This window comes from Pseudochaenichthys georgianus, chromosome 14 (genome assembly GCF_902827115.2).
Source record: "Pseudochaenichthys georgianus chromosome 14, fPseGeo1.2, whole genome shotgun sequence".
Classification (NCBI taxonomy): domain Eukaryota; kingdom Metazoa; phylum Chordata; class Actinopteri; order Perciformes; family Channichthyidae; genus Pseudochaenichthys; species Pseudochaenichthys georgianus.
The window spans coordinates 19518623-19541254 of NC_047516.1; the positions used below are offsets into that span (position 1 = coordinate 19518623).

Below are 22632 nucleotides of genomic sequence, written 5' to 3' on the forward strand. Positions count from 1 at the left end.
CTCAAAACGTAATACGTTTCGTCTCTATTGTTTAATTGGATATCATTTTGTTCAGTGAAAGAAGCCATTACATGTGTTTTTGTATGTTTTACAGATAGTGTTGGAACCAGCTGTTGCAATAACCATAGCTTCAACCTAACGTAAAGCGCACTAATTTAAATTCTGCTTGTTTTCTTTAGGCTTTTATAAAAGCACAACTCTGTAATTGAGCTTACGAAAAGGTGAGGACCTCTGACTTTATATACACTCCAATATTTAAACTGAGGAGTTAGATTTAGACAAATTGGTTTTAATAAGATAATGTATAAACATGAAAATATAAATAACGAAAAATACAACAAAACTGGCAACTCTCTAACTGGTTTATAACATCATTATCGATTTGATGGAATTAGACTGAATTGTTTTTATTTTTTCATGTTTGATTGTCCTGGCGAGACCTCCCAGTCCTCCGGGGGTTCATGATGGGCCAACCAGGGTAATCCTCTCTCTGCACAGTGCTGAAGTCGATCCTGTGAACCCAAACACACAGACAGTGATGAGCTGCTCTCTTCCCTCAGCTACAGTATGCCGTGATGTCGTCAAACTCACCTGAAGGCGGGGTTGATGCCGATGTTGTCTGGCTGTGGGAGGGCAGGTGTTCGCCTCCTGTGGCAGGAGGACGGAGGAGGGAAATCCTTCTGATACTGAGACTGCATGTATGTCGTTTCTTGTTTCTTTGTCCATGCTGTCTCGTCGGGGTTATGGCCTTCCTCGTCCTCCCCTGCTTCCCGGTCCCTGCGGCTGCTTCCTCTTCCTGCTTGTCTCGAGGATGTGGGAAGAGAACGGTTGGACACCTGCTGTGTGTTGGAGGCGCTGTTGTTTCCTGAAAGGTTATCATTAAATAGGTATGTGTTTCTTTTCATACACAGTCATGAAATATGCCTTTTTCTGTCAATAAAAAATATATAATCTTGGGTAAAACTCCTTTTAATTGTTACTGCCAGTGCCGACATATCTGAAATCTTATAGTCTTTTCCCCCCTTCTGATTAACGGCTTATAGTTAGGCTAAAAGCTTATCCTTATTATATTTGATTTCTAGTCCTTAATTATTTCAATTTATTAAGGATAACTATCTTCTCACAGCTTCATTGAGTGGTACCACCTGAAAGTCTTCTCTTATGACTTCATACCATTTTGATGTTGATCACACACGTAAGGTCACACACATTATTAAGCCAGTAGTTTGCTAGGAAAGTTGTGTATTCAGGCTATTATTTTTATTTTAAGTATTAACAACTACCTTGTGAATTTTACTAGTATAGCTATATGACTGATTAACCTTCAAATGAAAGATTTGAAAAGCTCCCATTCCTAATGTTCCCATTCCTACACGCAGCCAAAAACACCCACACACAACTCACTGGCATTTCAGCACTGAAACACTCTGTGTATGTCTACACACAGGCTGCTCAACTCACTCGCAGTTTATCTTAAAACCATGACTGTATATATGAAAAGATTTAAAAGAGGTAACATTTCAGACCTTTGCCTCTGTCTTGTTGTGAGATGGCTCTCGAGCGGAAAGCTTCTCGGGATGTGGTCTCCATCTTAGCGGGAGTATCCGGGTAGAGAAGAAATCCTGGAAAAGACATCCAGAGAAATAACTAGAGGACATAAATAAACACTTAAACAAGTTACATTTAGGGATTGTTTTCAAATTCCTTTATTATTAACAACTTGGAGTCATTCCAGTCAACACATCACCGCTGGACTAACTTTACTTTGCTGAAATCCGTCCAATCAGGTATTTTTATCTAAGTGTTTGAGTTGGAGAAGGCCCAGTCAATCCTTGTTAAATATGGTGATGTCAGCTATGGTTCCTTAAGGCCTGTTTACTTTGAAAGCAGTAAAAATAACTATAACCTAAGAACCAAGCTTCATACAAAATGCCCTGAGATTGAAGCAGAACTATAAATAGCAACAATTATGATTATGATTTTAGAATACATACTTACACAATCTTCTATTTTCTCAAACATTTCTTCCAGCTTTCTTTTTCTTGTATTAAGGCCACCAGTCACCATATCTTATTCAACCTGAACTAGTATATTTTGAACAGCGTCTCATGAAAACAGAAATATGTGGTCAAATAAAACCTTTACCTGCCACTGTAGGCGGCTCCCCCCTGTAGGGTGGACTCCTCAGAAAGAAGTCATGCTGGCGACGGGCGTTTTGTAGGTTGGCATTTTGTATGAACATCTTGTCTGTTTTGGCTCCTGGTTCCGCTCTTTGCACTACCAGCTGCTTTGTTGCTGTTTGGTACAACAACCACTGTGAAATTGACCACAAGTTGAGTGAAGTCAGAAGTGCAAGTGGAATAATTGTAACGAGTAGGCACTTGATGATATGAATATTTTTATTTAATCCTAGGATAAATATTTTTCCATTTTGATATTATACTTATGCAAGTCATGTGAGGATATTCACGAGAATATCAATAATATAAATCACAATAATCCACTTGAGTGTTTCTTAATGCAATAGAGTCCTTCATATTCCCATCCCTAGTTTCCTTCAAAATATCAATAACAACCAATATAATGCCTTTCTTACCTTACATGTAGAAAAATACAAGCTGTGATATAATTCTGTGGTGTTTCTCCGTGTCTCCCTGTGTGTATGTGTACAGCTACAAAGAGCTTCTTAAAGCTTGTTTTACTGCAGTAGTCATGGTGTTCAATTCTTCTCCAGTGAGTGACAGATACAGTAGTTAGCAACTGAGAGAATAAAGCAGCAACGCCACCAACAGAGAGCTTAAACATGGTCTGCTTTGAGAGTTTTGAAGTAGGGAGCGATTCAACTGGGTGCTATGTTTTGTGTCTTAAACGTCATGTCTTGCATCAGTAGCTCAAGTTAGATTTACAGTAGTGAGTATGATGATAAAACAATGCATTCGCAGTTATGTTTTCGACACTCAAAACAAGAAAACAGGTCTCTTCAGCGGTTGCCCTGGAGCATTTGGCCGGCGCTCAGCAATGTGCTGTGCCTCAGTGTTCAGCTGGCAGGCCCCCAACTATATTTCTTTCATTAGAGGGCCTGTTTTAGCCTGTGATTATTCAGTAGGAAACTGTATACTTGCACATAAATAATGTTATTTATTCAGATGTATTCTGTGGTACTTGGAAGTCACTTCTTCTATATATAATACCGCCTACTGGATGGACTATTGTATGTGTGTTGTGTACTGGAGGAGGTAAGACACAGTTTGAACTCACTGTCTTCCAGGATACTAAGTGTATTTTTATGGAGCTATGATTATGTGAGAGTAATTATTGTAATGATATCCTACTGTGTACAACAACAGCATGATTCATATCTTATATATTATTCACCATTTAGGTATCCATTTAAATCCCAAAATAAAAAAACACTTAACAAGATGTTAAGTGTTCTGCCACTTCAGTAGAACAAAAGAAACGTATAACCCACGGAATCGATTCATTAAGATATTATCATTATTAATCTTTCTTTTGTATTATTATTAGTTTATTAGACTTTGCACTGATTTCAGCAGACGCCAGCAGGAGTCTCCCGTTCCCATAGTAACAAGCCTTCATTTAGAGCCGTAAGTAGACGGAGTTAGTATCACAGACTTTTGCAGACCGCTTCAAATACATCCAACTGTTAGCTCTTCTGCTTTGTTTTGGCGACGGGGTGGTGCTTTCTGTATCCACTAGAGATCTTTAAGAAGTCCCTTCGAAGTTTTATTTTCTCATATTGATTCTAAAATGCGAGAAAAGCTGCAGCGTAGAGTTCGTCGGATAGCTTAGCCGAACTCAGTGTCACAGACTGCTGCGGTTAGTGTCCGGAAGTTCTGAGGGAAAAAAGTAAGAAAGGCATGAAAAAAGCAGCTGGAAGAAACTTCGGATCAATTCAACTTCTCCAAGCCCCTTAAAACACGGTTTACTTTTGTAACTCTACATGGGAGAGCGTTTGCGCGTTTAACATTAGTTCCTTTTAATAATTAGCTGTGTGCATTTGTCTATCAATGGGTCTGCCAACGCTGGAGTTTAGCGACTCTTTCCTGGACAGTCCGGAGTTCAGAGAGCGGCTGCAGTGCCATGAGATAGAGCTGGAGAGGACCAACAGGTTTATAAAAGACCTCATCAAAGATGGAAACATGCTGGTGTCTGCCCTCAGAAGTAAGTGGTCGATCTTTAATAACTGATTTTCGGGGTGAAAGCGCGTGTCTGTTACATATAAGTTACTCAACCAGTTGCACGGTCTGCTGCAGGGAAAGCCATCAGCTCAAACAAAGCCGGTGTAGTTAGTTTTGTATACCTTTTATTTACTGAATCCATTGAATTGTGGAACTGAGAGCAGCACGGTTAGTTAGGTAGTAACAGTGTTATGTATGTATATCATATAGTTTGTGTCTGTATCGTGCAGTGGTGGAATGTAACTTGTTAGCAGAGGTGGAAAAAGTACTCAGATCGTGTAGGCCTATTTGAGTAAAAGTAGAAGTACCAGAGTATATGAATACTCTGTTACAAGTAACAGTCCTGCATTCAAAATGTTACTCAAGTCAAAGTACACAAGTATTAGCATCAACATATACCTACAGTACCAAAAGTACTCATTATGCAGATTGGTCCATTTCTGAATAATATATATGATATGTTTTGATTATAATTATTGATGCATTAAAGTGTCCTCAAAGCTGGTGAAGGTGCGGCTAGTTTTAATGACTTTGTATACTGCAGGGTAGCTTGTGAATTTACTCCAGGTGTAACTAAAGATCAGGAAACTGATTTAAGTGTTGATAACATTTCAAATCGTTAATTCAAATCTATAAAGTAACTAAAGATATTTAATAAATGTGAGTATTGGAGTAGAAGTACATTGTAGCATGAAATGGAAATACTCAAGTTTAAGTACAAGCATCTCAACATTTTACTTAAGTACAGTACTTGAGTAAATCTACTTAGTTACTTAAACCCATTGCTAATTAGCCTATTACAGTTAGGTACTTGTAGGCATAGTTGACTTCGTTATGTCCTTATTGTACAACTTTCTTTGCACAGCTGACACACTAATAAAAGTTACCATTTAATACCAAATATTCCTAAATTAGCTCCACCTCAACTAACTACGACAGTAAAACCCTGCTTTTACATCAATACAGATATCTACTTTTAAATAACAATGAGACAGTAAGAGTGTAGAGTAAGAGTAACAGCCTGCTTCCTCCGTCATACAAGAATAGGTTAAAGGTTTTATTTATCATACCTTGACAGGACTTTGTCTGGCTTTATATGATGTTTTGCAGTTCGGAGGAGGAGGTTTGTTTGAACCTAGATATGAGTGTAATGAAAAATAAATGATTTAATTTGCCTGACCATCATCATAGCTATTAATGATTTCAGCATCAATGTCTTCTGCCACTTGAGCAGCTTTATGGGCACCCAAAAATATACATTAGATATACTGTGTGTCAACTGGTTTGTTGTAAATGTTCCAAGCACACTAACCAGCAGGGCTATAAGTGTCACTCATTTGCCTTATCTATTTCTTTTGGTTCACCGACTTGCTGTAGTAAACGAGTCAAGACGCAAACCTGGCTATAGAGAAGAGGTCAGGCTGTCCATTCCCCAGCAAATCACTTTCACTAGCAGTTCTTAAGTTGGCTATTTTGTGGGTAATTCAATAATAATTGGGTCAAGACTTGTTAAGTAAACGGAGAAAAATGGCCACAATTTCTCAAAGGCCAAAGTGAGCTCTTAAGTTTGCTTACATCGTCTGACAAATACATCAAAACGCTTAAATATACATACAATTATGTAATAAGTTTAATGTTAATACTTATAATTTGAGAGGCATAGCACAGCATTTATAAAAGGCTAATCAATCAACCAAATTGTGTCCTTTAACAGTCCCCGTCTTGAGGAGTTGCCCCATCCAAATGTAAGTTTTCAGACTGCTTATGACCAAAAAAGGTAAAATATGCACAATTCAAACCAACATTTGGTTGATGTGAAATCTATCGTAGAGTGCAAGATGGCATTTACGCAGCAGTTGTTTGTATACCCGTTAATGGATAGTGACATATCATATCCATTAATCATCAGCTAATGAATTCTTTCTTGAACAAGCGCGTCCCATTTGTAAGCGGTTTCTTTTGATCACCTCCAGGTTAAGCTCAGACACACCTGCGCTTTGTAGCTGCTCTGCATTGTTAACATGAACAAGTCTAACTGAACACAATACAATGATATTCATGATATGCTACCTTGTATTACCTTTACTGACTACAAAGCCTTTTATAAAATGTTTTAGTGTGCTCATCTCCCTTCACAGTGTTTTTATTACCGCAAATGTGTTTTTTAATTAGACTGAACAATGCTGTCATAAAAATGAAGGAAACACATTCAAGTTTTGTAGGCATCCGACCACAAACCGGCTGCATTAACACAGTCCTACATGACTTATTGAAAACAGGACACTTGATTATGGAGACTGCTGTACATAACACATCTGAACATATTATAAATATTGATAATAAAGGGCCCAATACTTTTGACCCTCTGACAGGTGGAACTGAAATGTTTGACTTACTGATCAAATATAAAATGTCTGTCTCCCAGCTGTTTTTAATCCAAATAACATCCTGGCTTCCCCCCAGCTTCTACAAACAGACCTTTTACTGCACCAGAAAACATTCATAATACTTTGGTCCACAAGTTGTGCTTTTAAGTAGCAATATGGAATCTTAATTTATGTTTTCAAAATAGGATAACACTTTTTACTGTTTCATGCATTGGCCTTTAAAACTGTTGTTTTTCCTGATCTCTAGGGAGTCATCTGCTATAAACGGACTCTAAAAGACATTTTAATGGTTTTATTATTGGTTTATAATGCAGTGTTGTGATTGAAATAGCTCCTTACATCAGCTGGCATGCAGTGCAAGGGAAAAAATGCAGTGACTTGTGTTGCCAAATATTCATACGACGCAGAGAATAATAGGAGGTATTAAACTCTATTAATGGGATGTTGTTTGGACACGTAAACACAGTTCCCAGAGACTAATTCTGTAAAGTGGAGTGTGTAGCAGGGTGTGGTTGTTTACACTGTAGACTTTGACACCTTGTGTTTTGACTCATAGGGAAACACATTAACAGTTTATTACAGCACGGAATGAATGATTCTGCTTGTTGGAGCTTTATGTTGTGTTGGACCAATGATGGAAATCCCCTGCCAGACGCATTCTTGAATGATATGGAAATAGTGAAGTTATGGCAATAATACAAAACCTGCTTTAAATGTCCTCCTTCTGTTTTCCCCAGGTCTCTCTCTTGCTGTTCAACGGTTCTCTCATTCCCTGCAGGAGTTCCAGTTTGAATGTATTGGAGACGCGGAGACTGATGATGAGATCAGTATAGGTAAGATGAAAATGTCCGCAGTGGTCTAAAAATAATCTAAAAGTACAGAATGCAAATATTTATCCAATATGATCATATTTGAGGTGTAACATTAACATATATTTCACAGCTCAGTCCTTAAAGGAGTTCTCTCAACTCTTGAGCACCATGGAAGAAGAGAGAAAACGACTGGTAATATACTGTGTGTGTGTGTGTGTGTGTGTGTGTGTGTGTGTGTGTGTGTGTGTGTGTGTGTGTGTGTGTGTGTGTGTGTGTGTGTGTGTGTGTGTGTGTGTGTGTGTGTGTGTGTGTGTGTGTGTGTGTGTGTGTGTGTGTGTGTGTGTGTGTGTGTGTGTGTGTGTGTGTGTGTGTGTGTGTGTGTTTTTTAATGTCAAAGAGATAGAAATTAGAAAGAGAATGTCAAAATGCGGGGCTATTCTGTACATAAAAAAAGAGGACATTCTTTTGGCTGTGACCTTGCAGCGACGCCACATTTAAATGATGGGCTAATAGTAAACAGTAAATAGGTCGACTAACTCTATGAGTGGCATTGTATTCTAAACAATGTAAAGCTTTGTTCCTAATAATTAGGTTTATGGGTATTTACTTTTTTGAAGAGATATTTATGTTAATTAAAAAAAAGTCCACCAAGAACTTTGAATGGTTATTCCAAAAAGATTTAGACATGTTCTGAATGCTCCATTAGACTAAAAGCCCCTTCTAAAACCACATTGGTGTCACTCATTCATGATTTCAGTTTGAAAAAAGTCGCTATTACCTGATTTACCAATCTTGCTTCCTCAAGCATCTTGTCCTAATTTGGTTTTCCCACAAGTCTGATGATACTTCTTCGTAACATTTCTGCCGGCAGCAGTGTGTGCTCCATGGCAATTTTGGAGAAATGTCTCAGGCCCTCCATCAACCAGAGGGCTTTGAGTTGGAGTGATTGGAGTCTGGCACAGTCTGTGTGCAGGCAGACCTCTGCGCATGTGCAAAAGCTTGCTACCTTATGCATAGCCCTCTGTCTGCCTGGGAGTGTGTGTGGCTGTGTGCACGGTCTTGTTACAGAGGAACCATGTGGAACCTATTCTGCCAATTCCCCTGTGAGACTGTGAGCACAGGCCTGGGAAAGTCCAAAAAGGGCTGTGTGTGTGTGTGTGTGTGCGTGTGTGTGTGTGTGTGTGTGTGTGTGTGTGTGTGTGCTCTCTTTCTCCCTTTCTTTCTTTCCTCCTTTGTGTGTGTTTGAGTTGTATGCTCCTCCACTGCATCGCTGCAGATAGCTCTTAACCTTTACTAATACCATCATTATTGTAATCAATCCCAGCGAATTGGTTTCTCTGAAATACCTGCCTGTTCAACCTGAAACGACTATAATTACTATTTGACGATGGCCTTCAGTCTCTCAGTGTTCAGTTTCATCCTGCATATTGTAACGTGATGAAAACATACAAAGAAAGGAAGCCTTTCTTTGGTTACTCGCGTGTTTCTAAACTGAAGTGAAAGTCATTATGCCGGGGGTTTCAAATCTTTTTACAGTCTGATTCTTAAACCAACTAGACAGAACAAAGCAAGAAATGACAGAGACCGAATGATTTAGACTTGTGACTAAAGAGGGCAGAGACCTTGTATAAACACCAGAGCTCTGCTAACCGCTCAGTAGCCTTCCTTGCTGCTTGACTTAAGTCTCAACATCAACCACAAGTTTCCCATACTGTACTGTGCAGCGGACAAACATGGTAACACTGTTGTATAATGACTGTTTTAGATTTTGAGTTTTTTTCTAGTTAGTTGACATTCATTCCTCATGCCCCGATATGTGTTCAATCAATCAATCAAATTTGTATACAGCCTCACATTTGTCTCCGGGGGTTTAAATATCACACACTCTGTCCTTTGCAGCGGGACAAGGAAACACACCCCAGAGACACCCAACAATGAAGGGAGAAAATATAGAATAAACCCCAAGGAGAGTAACAGTGGAGGGATCCTTCTTGCAGGGCAGACAGAAGTGCGATAGGTGTTCTGTGTATAGATTAAAAAAGACAATAAGTTGCAACTCAGACATTTTAATGTAAACATTTCAGTCAGACAACTCACGTGTTCCTTTAACTTGTTTATTAGAAGCAGCATATAGTTGAGTTTGGCGACTAGGCTCGGGCATCATCACTCCATAGATATACATAGCACGATGAGTGAGGATTAAATAACTAACCCCCGAGCCTACAGGTGGAAGCTGGGGTGGAAGCTGGGGTGGTGGTGGGGCAGGCAAGCAGCAGCGACGTAGAGGTAGCTGCAGCAATAGCAGCAGCAAGCAATGCATGGAGAGAGATCCGGCAGGTTAAATAGAGCGGCATATTAAGGAGACTCTGTTTGGTTGGTTGTAGAGTGGCAAGGGGGCGTTATGTATGAATGCAGCATAAGTGCTCGAGTTGACTGCCTGAAATAGCTCGCAGGCTTCGCCCCATATATTAAAAATGAAATGATCCTGAATGTTCCTCTTGCACCATCATCAGATAAAAATTTGTTTAGTCTATATTACATTTTAGTAAATATTTGCTTCATTAAGGATTTCCCCATCGGCCCCAGCTGTAGTTTGTGTAAAGTGCTAATAAACAGAAAATAGGTTCCCACTGCAGCGCTTATCCAATATGACACACTGAGCTGTTTTCCTTCCCTCAGATCCAGAATGCCGATGACGTGTTGATCTCACCGCTCGAGAGGTTTCGCAAGGAGCAGATTGGAGCTGTTAAGGTACAATTTGAGATATTAGAACCAAAGGGTAACAACAGATTACAATTCGGGCCACAACTGAGGTTCAAGGCTTTTATTAGTCATACATACATAGCTACAGTGTAGTTATGACGATGAAAATCTTAGGTCACAGGCTCCACCAACAGTGTAACACAATCAAACTGAAAAACTGAAAAAATAGTAGATTATTAAGTTATTGTACCGGTAAACTTCAGCTTTACTAAACCGGAGATTTAAAAAAACTTCCCACAGGCTCTACTGACGTTTTTACAAGGCTAATATGTGAAGGTTCAGTTCATGAGGCGTGCTAAGTGTTAGTTATCCAACACTGCGGGTGGTGATCGGACACATCCTCCTGCTCTGGTCTCAGTCAGTTCCTTAGTCAGTGGTCAAGGAATCCAATTTGTTCAGATAAACGACAGATCACAGTCCAGTGTCAGAAACGAGGTCATGGGAACGAATGCTGGGCGGAAAGACAGGGTGCGCGTCACAGAGAGAGAGATAGTTGAACTCAGAGAGGCAGTGTAAACACGAAGCGAGTCCAGTGTCTGGTTTCAGCAGCTGTCTCAAGTGTTTAATTCACTTTGTCTGAACTTTGTTTCCCTTTCGCTCGCTCTCAGACAAAATATAAAGATAGCATGGGCATGCAGTGGACAGAAAATAGAAACTATTAGCCCTGAAAGTGAAATCATTTCTCCCCATTGAATCATACAGCTCCTCAGAATGTGGCAGGAGTGTGTGAGCGTCCACACACCGATGTTGTGCAGCAAGACAGAGTGGGTTAGACATGTGGAGTTTGGAGATGCAGCTGTTGGGAAGTAGCTGTTGTCCCTAAATATTTTGGCAGGGCCTGCTCATTGAGATTACAAATGGTCCCTCTGTAGCAACTTCACTGTGGCCTCACTCATTTGGAGCATTTGTAGGAGGGCAATGCTGGTCTGTCTGTTGGTTGGTCGTACCATACCAATTTCAACAGGTTTTTGATATAATAAAAGCTCAATTTAGATACCGTTATTAATCAGCTGTAAGTTTTAGTTTGTTTGAACTTATTCATGATAATTATTGTACAAAATGGTATAAGAATGCAAACATTAAGATCTGTTCTGTTTAAATTGATTATAGTCTATTTATCAATTCAGGTTAAGAAACTAGTGTTGCTTGCATCCTATTTTAAAGGCATTTCTTTGTATACTCTAATAAAAATGCAACAAAAAAGGGTTTTTTATTGCACTTTGGCAGCAGATTCCTGTGTAGCTTCAGATCTGAGTTGTCTTATTAGTAAGCCTAATTTATACTTTTGTAGCAACACTATTTTTATATAATGGCAAAGAAAGGGTTCAGAGTCTTTTCTTTTTTTCCTGTGTCATATGTGGCAGCACTGCCACAAGTTCCTCTTCAGAGAGGGTCTTCAGTACAGGTGGCAATATCGTCACCTGCCTGCACTCATCTCTGAAACCAGACCATGTAAACAGGCTGGTGTTTCTTGCAAAAAATCTTTAAGAGATGACATGAGCAGCCCTACCAGCATGGTGTGACCATGGTGGCCAAAACATTTTTATTTGGTCTTAAATTGTAGTTTAACATTTATTTCCTGTTGCTTCTGGACCATGACGGTGGGCCAGCCTTCAACGTTTAACTGAGTGGAATATGTTGAATATGTTTTACCAAAATGTTGGCTATATGTTAAGGAGTTTTCAGTAGGTTGTGACAGTGCACTGCATCATATTTGATTTAATTTATTTTGGTCTAATTTTTTTAAATGTATCATATCAATATATGTTTAGTATGGTTTTGGAAGTGCGCTCCAACATATTTATTGATCTTGTTTATTGGTAAAATATTATTTGTTTTAAAGTTCAATAAATGGTCAATGAATAATCGTCAAAATAATCGTGATATCAATTATTGACCCAAATAATCGTGATTAAGATTTTTTCCATAATCGCACAGCCCTACTTTGGTGACCCCTTGACCTTTGACCGTACATTATTACGGTCAAATACCACTTATTTTCAAAGTGAAATATTCTCACAATTATTGGATGGATTTCAATGAAATGTTCTACAGATATTTGAAGTCCTATTAGAGTGCTAAAGGAATAAGTACTAAAACCACAAAATGACTTAGCATGAGTTGCTCCCGTCCTCTCAAAGTCGATGGGGTTTTGGTTAGAAGCCTGTAATAAGGTCTGTAATTAACACATGCATGCATAAGATTTTCATATTTTATCCTACAACATAAAACGGGATTATAAATATCTCGCTTGAGAGTTTTTAAGCTTTATGTGCTTTTAAAAAAGGCGGTTACTAACAAGTGGCTCAATGACAGTACAGAGGTTTTTGGGGAACACTAACATCATCAGAAACCTTTCATTTATTGAATTTAACTTAATTATAGTTCTTGTACAAATTCTTGTTTTCCCCAAAAAATTTATACTTTTCATTTAAAGATGTTTATAAGCAAAATACGTTTAAATTTCTTGAAGTAAACGATAGTAAAGCATCATTATGACATAGGTATCTTAACTTTGATATTGTGTTTGCACTGGTATTGCAATGATTTTAGCCCCAGTGAATGAGACGTATAGGACTGCGGAAAGGGAGATATATTCAGCTGTTATTTCTCTCGGTTTTAAGTATTAAAAAAACGGAACACAAAGAGTTTTGTTAGCAGATGTTATCCTTTACAGATTGCTTTTATGTATTGCTCATATCCTCTCTACGTCCCTGTCTTTCTCAGGAGGGAAAGAAGCAGTTTGACAAGGAGACAGAAAGGTACTACTCTGTTCTGGAGAAACACCTCAGCCTGTCGTCCAAAAAGAAGGAATCACAGCTAACCGAGGTAAAGCGTTAGACTCCTAAAAGCATGCACCAAGTTCCTCCCACGTGTGTTAAGTAACAAAAGTGACTTTATGACCGTCGTTTCTGTTTTTGTTTCAGGCTGATTCACAGATGAGTAAAGACAGGCAGGTTTTTTATGATGCCTCTCTGCAGTATGTCTTCAAGATCCAAGAAGTGCAGGAGAGAAAGAAGTTTGAGTTTGTGGAGCCGGTGAGTTCACAAACATACATCATGATCATGTTTGTTATGCAACTTTATCACTATTTGACAGACTTTACAGCTATGACCAAAAGAGAGAAATCAAAGCCACACACAATGTTTCATCTCAGGAAAATATGACTGTGTTTTTTGTGCTGCTTGTAAACAATGTAAGCATCAACATTAGGTCATAATTGCAGCTAAGCCCGTAATGGTTGTGTGTGTGCTAACATAACTTATCATGGAAAGACAGCCAGTCCAGTTTCTGAAAAACACACACAACACACACTGTTCGGACGATGATAAAATGGTTTTAATGATTGATATCAGTGAAGCCCACTTCCTGTTGCTGTGGAAGCACTTCCTGCATGGAGATCTGTACCGCCTGATAGAGTGGAAAATCTTTGTTGTAAATATGGACAGAAACCCAAACAACATTTAGTTTGGGGCTGTTTTCTCTTACATAGGCCATGTTGATAAATTGAGCAGATGACAGACGATCCCTCTTTTCTAATCCTCTCATTATACTCTGCACTCCAGAGCCCCCAGCTAACATTTCTTCTCTGTATTTCTCCCTCTGATCTTCAGCTATTAGCCTTCCTGCAGGGTTTGTTTACGTTCTACCATGAGGGCTACGAGCTGGCCAGTGAATTTGAACCCTACAAGCAAGAACTGCAGTTCAACCTGCAGAATGTAAGTGTAAAATGTGGACCTGATATCATTTGTTTAATCTGGTCTACCTGCCATTAAGAAAAAGTATTTGAAAGTCAATTTTGGATGCAACTTGTGTCACCTTTCTTAAAGTGGAAACCTCACACAACTGATACTCCTGGCATGTCAAAACCTAGGATACAAACATAAGATGTGAATTTCTTTCAACCACAGTTTCTACTAGGCCTGCTGTAGTGCATATGACCTCCTTTGCAGTTAAATCTTTCTTTGACCAATTTACCTGATAAGGGTTAGAGTTTAAAGGGGCAAAAATGTATTAGGCCGTCCTAAATTAATCATGTCAGACTGCTAAAATGTATTTAATCTACTGTATGTTTCATTTCATTTTCTCGTTCATGTAAAATGCAGTGTTATCTCATAAAATAAAAATATTTACACCACTGTTGCAGCGTCAAGGTTTGCATCAGTTAAAAACTAAATGTACTTCTTGGATAGACAAAGGAACTACCTGTATAAAGACTTGAAGTAAGATTCTGTATGCATCAAATAAATATGTATGCAAGCCTCCTTTTTAATGCCTCTTTTTTTATGTTGATAAGGCTCGTAATAACTTTGAGAGTACACGAGTTGAGGTGGAAAGGCTGATGAAGAGGATCCGCTCTGCAGAAGAAGACTTCAAAGCCCCCAGTTGTTTTACCATGGAGGGATATCTGTATATACAAGAGAAACGTGAGCTACACAAACATTAGTTTATTCTTCTCTCTCAGTCCATCTCTTTTAAATGTTCTGAAGGGAAGCAAATACCAGAATCAGACTTTATTACGTACAAACCAATATACATGTGACCCTGCATGAATGTGTGTCCTGTACTACAGGTCCGTTGGGCAGTGTGTGGACCAGATACTACTGTACTTATGAAAAAAGCTCCAAGATATTCACCATGGGCAACACAGAGGCCAGACCAGCCAGCAGACAGGTGAGCTGCTAGCAGAGATAAATCACAAGACATTACATATTTCAGCATGTTGACGAGGTGGAAGGTGGTCCCTCCCCAGGGGGCTCAAATTGTGTTAAAAGTGACAAACGCACATAGGATAGCCTAAATGTGTGAATGTATTATAAGATAGTTTCGAGATACAGCAGTAGTCAGAAATAAATACATCCCTTATGACAAATCTTTTTTATGTACTTGGTTTACTAAGTTTGTTAAACAGCAATATTAGACTATCTTGGCTGAATTGTTGCATGTTTATGTAATCAAACAACATAATCATAATCCCAAAGACATCCAAGAATCGAGTGAAACAAAACAAATAAACTGAGGGGGCACATTTTTCCAAGATTTGTCTGAGGGGAAGCCCACAGTGGAAACCCCTATTTGAGCTCATTCACTTAAAATGCCTTTCTAAAAATAAAAGGCCTTAAGTATGCAAATCATTTAAAAATAATAATTTAAACTGTTTCACATCTTCACACAAGCACTAGAATGCACTAGCAAGAAAGAGAAACAGTCTCTACAAACGTCAGTATCATGTAAAGTAGCTGTTAATGCACATTTGTTGCTTCAATATCATTTTTTTGTGAGAGTCCATGACAGATATACCACAACACATGTCTCTGTTAACAGAACGGCGTGGTGAACGGTACACCTGAGATGTTCAAGCTGCGCTCGTGTGTCAGAAGGAAGACAGAATCAATCGACAAACGCTTCTGCTTCGACATCGAGGTGGCGGAGAGGTGAGTAGGGAATAGAATGAGTGTCCGTATACACAGATGCTAAACTGAGATATGGCTGCTGTTGGAGTGTGCCCCCATTTAAAAATCCTTTCCTCGGCAGGCATGGCGTCATCACCTTGCAGGCGCTTTGTGAGGCCAACAGGCGGCTGTGGATGGAGGCAATGGACGGAAAAGAACCAGTATGCATATCAAGCATTAAATAAATGTCAACAATACAAAAACATGATTGTTTGAAATGTCTCGCTAACACATACCTAAACATGTTTTCGCTTATTTCAGATTTACACTCTGCCTTCATTGCTCAGTAAAAAGGAGGAGAGTAAGTATCCTGATTAATGCTGTTCCTGATTGATTTCAGAAAATCATATTTATTGATATGAATGTCTTTAAGTACATTTTTATGTTCGATTTTTTTTTTTACAGCATTTCTTAACGGGCCAGGCTTCAACTTTGTCAAGAAGTGTATAGAGCTGATTGAAGCAAGAGGTATTCCTCCTTCTTAAGGACAACATTATTCGACTGAGTATTTATTATATGCCGTGTTGTTTTATGTTAAAACATGTGTTTTTGTGTGTGTTTGCAGGCCTTACCACCCTGGGATTGTACAGGACTGGAGGAGTCAACTCCAAAGTGCAGCGGTTGATGACGAGCGTGTTTGGTAAGAGTGTGTGTGTGATTTTTATGTTTTGTTATTGATTTATTCAAGCACAATAAATAGCAGTTATATTTATAAAAAACTGCTGAATCTTGTATAATCTGCTTTCTAGCATCTTCAGCTCCCTCTGAGGTGCAGCTGGATGCAGAGGCCTGGGACAACAAGACCATCACTAGTGGCCTGAAGAATTATTTCAGGTAACATACAGTCAAAAGTTAATTAATAACACTTCTCTTGAAATATGAATCAATGATTTGTAATGTGCGTGCAGGTGTCTGGCAGAACCGGTACTGACCTACAGACTGCATAAAGAATTCATCAAGGCTGCAAGTAAGATCCCTTACTGCCTCTAAGTGACACAGACGTAGTAACACAGACCACGTAACACAGACCACGTAACACAGACCACGTAGTAACATAGACGTAGTAACATAGACGTAGTAACGCAGACGTAGTAACGCAGACGTAGTAACGCAGACGTAGTAACGCAGACGACGTAGTAACGCAGACGACGTAGTAATGCAGACGTAGTAATGCAGACGTAGTAATGCAGACGTAGTAACGCAGACGTAGTAACGCAGACGTAGTAGCGCAGACGTAGTAGCGCAGACGTAGTAGCGCAGACGTAGTAGCGCAGATGTAGTAGCGCAGACGTAGTAGGGCAGACGTAGTAGCGCAGACGTAGTAGCGCAGACGTAGTAGCGGAGACGTAGTAACGCAGACGTAGTAACGCAGACGTAGTAACGCAGACGACGTAGTAACGCAGACGACGTAGTAACGCAGACAACGCAGACGACGTAGTAACGCAGACGACGTAGTAACGCAGACGACGTAGTAACGCAGACGACGTAGTAACGCAGACGACGTAGTAACACAGACGTATGATGGAATCTATTTGTGGTTATTTCCACCGTGTTTTGATCAAATTAATTCCCTCATGCATTTCATGTTATCGTAAAAAAGCACAATATGTTGCCCTCTCTCCGCTGAATGGCATCCCTCCCTCTGCTCTGCCTCTTTACCGTTTCACAGAGTACGATGACCATAAGTACAGAGTGAGAGCCATTCATGCTCTGGTGCACAAACTTCCAGAAAAGAACAGAGCAATGTTGAAGATCTTAACCAACCACCTCCTCAAGTACGTACAGATTAACACACGCTGTGCTCACATTGTTCAATACCTTGATCCCTTTGGCTCTGAAATGGCTTTCTCCAGTCATCTTTTTATACTTTCATGCAAATACTCAATTATTTTGTTCTATTCCAATATTCTGTTAGACATTAAAATCATCCTCACAACATAAAAACATGTTGGTTTCTTCAAAGACATCAATTTGTCTGCAAGGAAGGCAACAGGAAATAATTATTTCACAAAATAATGAGAGGTTTATCTGCTTTAGCTGCCTCGAGTAGAGATTCAAATTGTATGCAACACTTTAATATATATGTGTGTGTGTGTGTGTGTGTGTGTGTGTGTGTGTGTGTGTGTGTGTGTGTGTGTGTGTGTGTGTGTGTGTGTGTGTGTGTGTGTGTGTGTGTGTGTGTGTGTGTGTGTGTGTGTGTGTGTGTGTGTGTGTGTGTTTGTGTGCGTGTGTGTGTACAGGGTGTCCTCTCACAGTGACCAGAACCTGATGACTGTGTCCAACCTGGGAATGATCTTCGGCCCGACGTTGCTGAGGTCCCAGGAGGAGACGGTGGCCGCCATGATGAACATCAAGTTTCAGAACATTGTGGTGGAGATTATCATTGAAAACCACAACAAGGTAAGCTGACAAATACACACACATGCAAACAAACACCCATTACATACACAGAAACACACTGAACAGACATGTATGTTCTTGCCAGATTTTTGGCGAGGCCCCGGATCTGTCGTTGCCGTTACCTCCGGCTTCCTCCTCTCGGTCGACTCCTCGCAGGAGCAAGGTGATCTGTATGTCGTCGGGGAAGAGGAAGGCCCGTCTCTACCCTCCAGCTCTCTGCTTGGCAGACAACGACAGTGAGTCTCTCTGCAGCTAACAGCTCCCTTTTCTTGTCACTTATTAATACATGTTTACTACACAACATGTATTGATCAATTATAGCTGTAAATGACCCTTCAGATATGTGATATGTGCTTATGAAATACGACCCATTAATGGGGTGAAGCCTGCGAGCTAGTTCAGGCAGTCAACTCGAGCACCAATGATACATTAACAAGTGACGCACCTCGTCCCTCTTACAACCAACCAAACACATTCTCCTAAACATGCCGCTCTTCTTACGCTGCCAGGTCTTCCTGCCTCGCTATGCTGCTGCTGCTGTGTCCACTTGCTATTGCTGCGTTCATGTTCCTGCTGCTGTGTTTCATGTTGCTGCTGCTCGCCTGCCCCACCTCCACCCCAGCTTCCACCCGTAGGCTCGGGGGATAGTTATCACTCAATGTTCTTTGTAAATCTGTGGAGTGATGATGCCCGAGCCTAGACGCCAAACTCAAACTATATGCTGCTTCTAATAAACATATTAAGAAACACGTGAGTTGTCTGACTGAAATAGAATAAATCCAGCAGTTTCCGAGCATTTGTGAAAATGCTCTTCCACTAAAGAATAAATTCCCATCAGATGGTTTCATTCAGGTATTCAGTATGGCTGCAATCGAAGATAAAAACTCTCCTTTATACATCCTGTTTTTTTTTTTTTATCAAGGATAAGATATAAAGAATGAAGAGAAGACTTTGATAAGGTTTATATTATTAAAACTACATTGGAGTCTCTTTTTTCTCCCTGAACAATATTGTCCGTCACAGTTTGTGTTTAAGGAGGACAGAGCCGTCTCGTCTTGGTTTTTTAGCGACATATTAAGTGTTTATTTTCTTTAATAACACCGACACGCGGGATGGACTAACCTTGAAGTTGTCATCGTGTCTCTTCATCTGCTGACGTGTATTTATTTCTCCCTCCAGGTGACACCTTCAGCAGCAGCCCCAGCACGACCCCGATGGGCAGCCAGGAGTCTCTGTCCTCTCACTCCTCTGAGAAGAACGGCTTGTCTCAGACCTCTCCTCTGTCCTCTCCGGCTGCTGAGTCCGGCTCGTCCTCCACAGCTCCGGTGTCTCCTCCTGCCACGTCCTCCTGCTCCCCGTCCCACAACTCCTCAAGCGAGAATGATCAGAAACAACCGCCGGACAGCGCAGCCTCCCCTCCCCTCACGCCTTCCTCTTCCCGGACTTCCTCCAAGCTCAATCCGACTTCCTCTGTGTCCTCCACATCCTCTTTAATCTCCAAAGAGACGAGTCTGTCTGATAAAGGAAACTCTACTGCCTCCTTATCATCCCTCAAAGAGTCTAGATCTCCTTCCTTAGCCTCCTCGTCCACTGCCTCCATCCAGGACTCTTTAGTGGAGCACACCCCCAGCAGGGGTCGACCCATTCAGAGAGGGTCGTCTGTCTCCTCTCTGAAGAGCACTCTTTCAGTGGATCAACGAAATGCATCCAGCAACACCTCCACCCTCAAAGAAACCAAAGTGACGGACTCTACGTCTTCACCTCGGCAGCTCAGAAAACCTTACAGGACTGCCTCCTCCTCCTCTTCGTCGTCCTCGTCTTTATTCCCCTACCAGCTCTCCACATCTTCCTCTCTCACCTCCCTACACATCTCAGAGGGTGCGTATATCTCTACATATTTAAGAGTGATGACAGTGAGAACAATGTTAAAGGACCTTCCACTTCGCAGGGCGACTGTGGCTGCGAGGGAGTGCGGTTGCCTTTCAACCAGAAGGTTGTGGGTTCGATGTGTCCTTGGGCAAGATACTTAACCCTGAGTTGCTCCCGATGGCCAACGGTGTGTGAATGTGTGTGAATGTTAGGTCCTAGAGTAAGGTACACTGCTCTGTATGAATGGGTGAATGACATGTAGTATGTAAAGTGCTTTGAGGCGTCTTAAAGACTGGATAAAGTGTTATATAAGTACAGTCCATTTACTTCCACCTGTTTTTGTTTGGTTCTAATTTCTTGTGTTACTATCGCAGATTACAGAAGTTGTCACGGATCTGTACAGAGTCTCATGTCCTCGGACCCACAAGAGGCACCACACAAACGTAAACCTGCACACACCCGCTGGGGCTCCGATCTGAAACACCCTGCAGGCTCTGCCTCCAGCAACGGCTACCAGAGGCCTGGATCACTGTGAGTGTCTGTAAATATCAGATTATAAAGTGCTCTCATGCTGCACAGCACTTTCATCCTTTGACCTGTTCTGTCAGAAAAGACGAAGACATTAAGATCAATGGGTGGTTTAGCCCAGGAGAAACAAAGTGGTTCAGTTTGCTGAAACCTTGTGGTATAAAGATGGAGTGATGCAGAACAGATGGCATTTAAAATATTTTGATAACGAGTTGCACTGTAAGGAAAGGTCAAGTTTTAAAATGTCAAAACCCTTTTTAAAAAATATGTCAATTGACATGAGAATGTTTTCTTATCAGTTATCCCTGTAGATCACTGGTTGGCTTTACATTAAAGAGATACTACAACTCTGGGATTTGTGATTTCTGACCTCATTGGCCTGATTTGAGGATTTCATGTATTTACTGAGACTGGGTTTTCAAAACTGTCATGCTCTCACAGGAACATCTGGGAAAGATCTCCGACATAATTTCTTGTTTGTGTTTTGCAGAATACCAGGCAGACTACCACAGCGTGAGAGTTCAGTATTCTCCTCAGCGTTAGACATTTGTTCAGGAAGGTAAGTTCATTTCCAGCTTGTTTATTGAACAACTTTGTAAGTCTAGAAGTGGTCACTTGTCAGTCACTTCCTCATATCAAGTCATTCAAGTCTGAAATCTACACAAGAATCACATATAGTTGAATATAATCATCTGTAGCACAGTTCTTAGATATCTCTTTTTATTGAATACATGTTTTCTTCTAGGGATGCAAAAGCTCTTTACTCGTGTGAGGCGGAGCACAGCCATGAGCTCAGTTTTCCACAGGGGGCGCTGTTCTCAAATGGTAAGATTTTACATCATGTTTTCAATTCACTGGGAAATATTTTCAATGTTTAAAAACTGATGAAACTAATCCATGTAATAGATTTTGATCTGTAATAGAATTGAATACAAATGTGTGTGGGTCTGAATAATATAGGGCTGTTTTTATATCAATGTTCCAAGAGTCGGGGAAAACCTGTGCTATCCTTTTTTGTCTTTGTTTAATGTAATTTTAAATGGGTATACCATTGTATGACATATTCAGTAACATGTTATGTACACGAAAAAGACAAGAAAGACAGAATGGGACAAATATGAAGAAAGTCTATATTAAACATGCTTAGCGAAGTGATAGTTTTTACATTTGAGCGGAACAGATAGTGATTGGATTCAGAAAGGATTTCATACTTTGTTAAATGTCTTTTATTATTATCCTGTGAGGAAAGGTAGGTGCCTCTGTTCATATAAGTACGAGGCGTCTTACGTTTGCGAGGGTTTCAAGGGGCACAGGTCAATCGTTTTGTTCAAGCATTCTGAAATCCTGCACTATCTAACATAATCAGAGGTAAACTCAATTGCCCCCAAAGTGTATCATTTGTGGAGTAGTCCTGTTTGGATTTAGATTACATGAGTGTGTGTGAATGAAAACGGTTTTATAAATGAAGGTCTTTGTCTTGTTTGTGTTGCAGTGTACGCCTCTGTGGAGCCAGGTTGGCTTCAGGCGACGTACAATGGCAGAACAGGCCTCATACCTGAAAACTACATCACATACATGTGACAGACCCGGTAGCCAAACAACACAAATATCTAACTTAGACTTTAGGGATCTCCAGTGCGTCCAGTAATAATCTGTGCTGCAGATCCAAGATATAATATATTCATCATGTGACTGTTACTGAACAACTGTGGCTCGATACTAACGATGTATGTACTGAATGTATATCTGACCATGCTAGGTGATATTAACCAGCTTATAATACAATAGATGTTAACATCTTGACTTTTGCTCCACTCCTTCATGACGGTGTCACTTAATCAACGTGATCAGCTCCTCTTTTATGTTGTGTTCTACACTATGCAGACATGAAATGTGTCTGTAATGTACGTGGAAACATGTGTTTTTTTTTATCAATTAATGTGATTTATGTATAAATTATCATACTAATATCAAAACTGTTTTTTACCTTTGTGCCTGAAACCGTGTGAATCGGTTTACGACTGAATCCTGACACATTTCTTATACTGTGTGTAAGGTTTCACACTTAATAATAATAAACGTAATCTACAAAAACAAACGGGCATTTTTTTTATTTAAGTATTTTCTTCGTGTGTTTATTTTGCATTCTCCTCAAAAACAGTACTTTTTTCCCCTTGGTATTGAATATGCCACTGTGCATAGCAAACTGGAATAATGA

At 40.1% G+C, this 22632-nt stretch overlaps 2 protein-coding genes across 2 annotated transcripts; one reads left to right on the forward strand and one right to left on the reverse strand.

Moving 5' to 3' along the window:
• Positions 1-78: 78 nt before the first annotated feature.
• Positions 79-7349, reverse strand: LOC117458610 (uncharacterized). Its single transcript, XM_071205390.1, has 5 exons — positions 7294-7349; positions 2146-2314; positions 1527-1622; positions 592-865; positions 79-512 (listed from the first exon to the last, which is right to left on the reverse strand). Exons 2-5 carry the CDS (start codon positions 2240-2242, stop codon positions 416-418), a joined length of 564 nt encoding a protein of 187 aa, XP_071061491.1. The 5' UTR covers positions 2243-2314; positions 7294-7349; the 3' UTR covers positions 79-415.
• On the forward strand, positions 3592-22512 carry arhgap42a (Rho GTPase activating protein 42a). Its single transcript, XM_034099738.1, has 24 exons — positions 3592-4185; positions 7327-7422; positions 7532-7593; positions 10081-10152; positions 12892-12993; positions 13092-13202; positions 13779-13883; positions 14462-14591; positions 14738-14838; positions 15490-15599; positions 15700-15778; positions 15879-15918; positions 16023-16085; positions 16183-16257; positions 16367-16451; positions 16526-16584; positions 17287-17392; positions 17858-18017; positions 18103-18253; positions 19197-19895; positions 20261-20417; positions 20905-20973; positions 21160-21239; positions 21907-22512. The coding sequence occupies exons 1-24, from the start codon at positions 4032-4034 to the stop codon at positions 21993-21995; spliced, it is 2955 nt and encodes a 984-aa protein (XP_033955629.1). The 5' UTR covers positions 3592-4031; the 3' UTR covers positions 21996-22512.
• The last annotated feature ends 120 nt before the right edge of the window (positions 22513-22632 follow it).

What these genes read in the sequence shown, in the direction of transcription:
- arhgap42a (XM_034099738.1), top strand. Translation starts at nt 4,032, where the DNA reads ATGGGTCTGCCAACGCTGGAGTTTAGCGACTCTTTCCTGGACAGTCCG. An exon ending in TCTGTATATACAAGAGAAAC is followed by an intron (nt 14,592 to 14,737) that starts GTGAGCTACACA and finishes CCTGTACTACAG; the next exon opens with GTCCGTTGGGCAGTGTGTGG. An exon ending in CAATGGACGGAAAAGAACCA is followed by an intron (nt 15,779 to 15,878) that starts GTATGCATATCA and finishes CGCTTATTTCAG; the next exon opens with ATTTACACTCTGCCTTCATT.
- LOC117458610 (XM_071205390.1), bottom strand. Translation starts at nt 2,242, where the DNA reads ATGTTCATACAAAATGCCAACCTACAAAACGCCCGTCGCCAGCATGAC. An exon ending in GGAGCCGCCTACAGTGGCAG is followed by an intron (nt 1,623 to 2,145) that starts GTAAAGGTTTTA and finishes TGTCTTTTCCAG; the next exon opens with GATTTCTTCTCTACCCGGAT. An exon ending in GGCATCAACCCCGCCTTCAG is followed by an intron (nt 513 to 591) that starts GTGAGTTTGACG and finishes TTGGGTTCACAG; the next exon opens with GATCGACTTCAGCACTGTGC.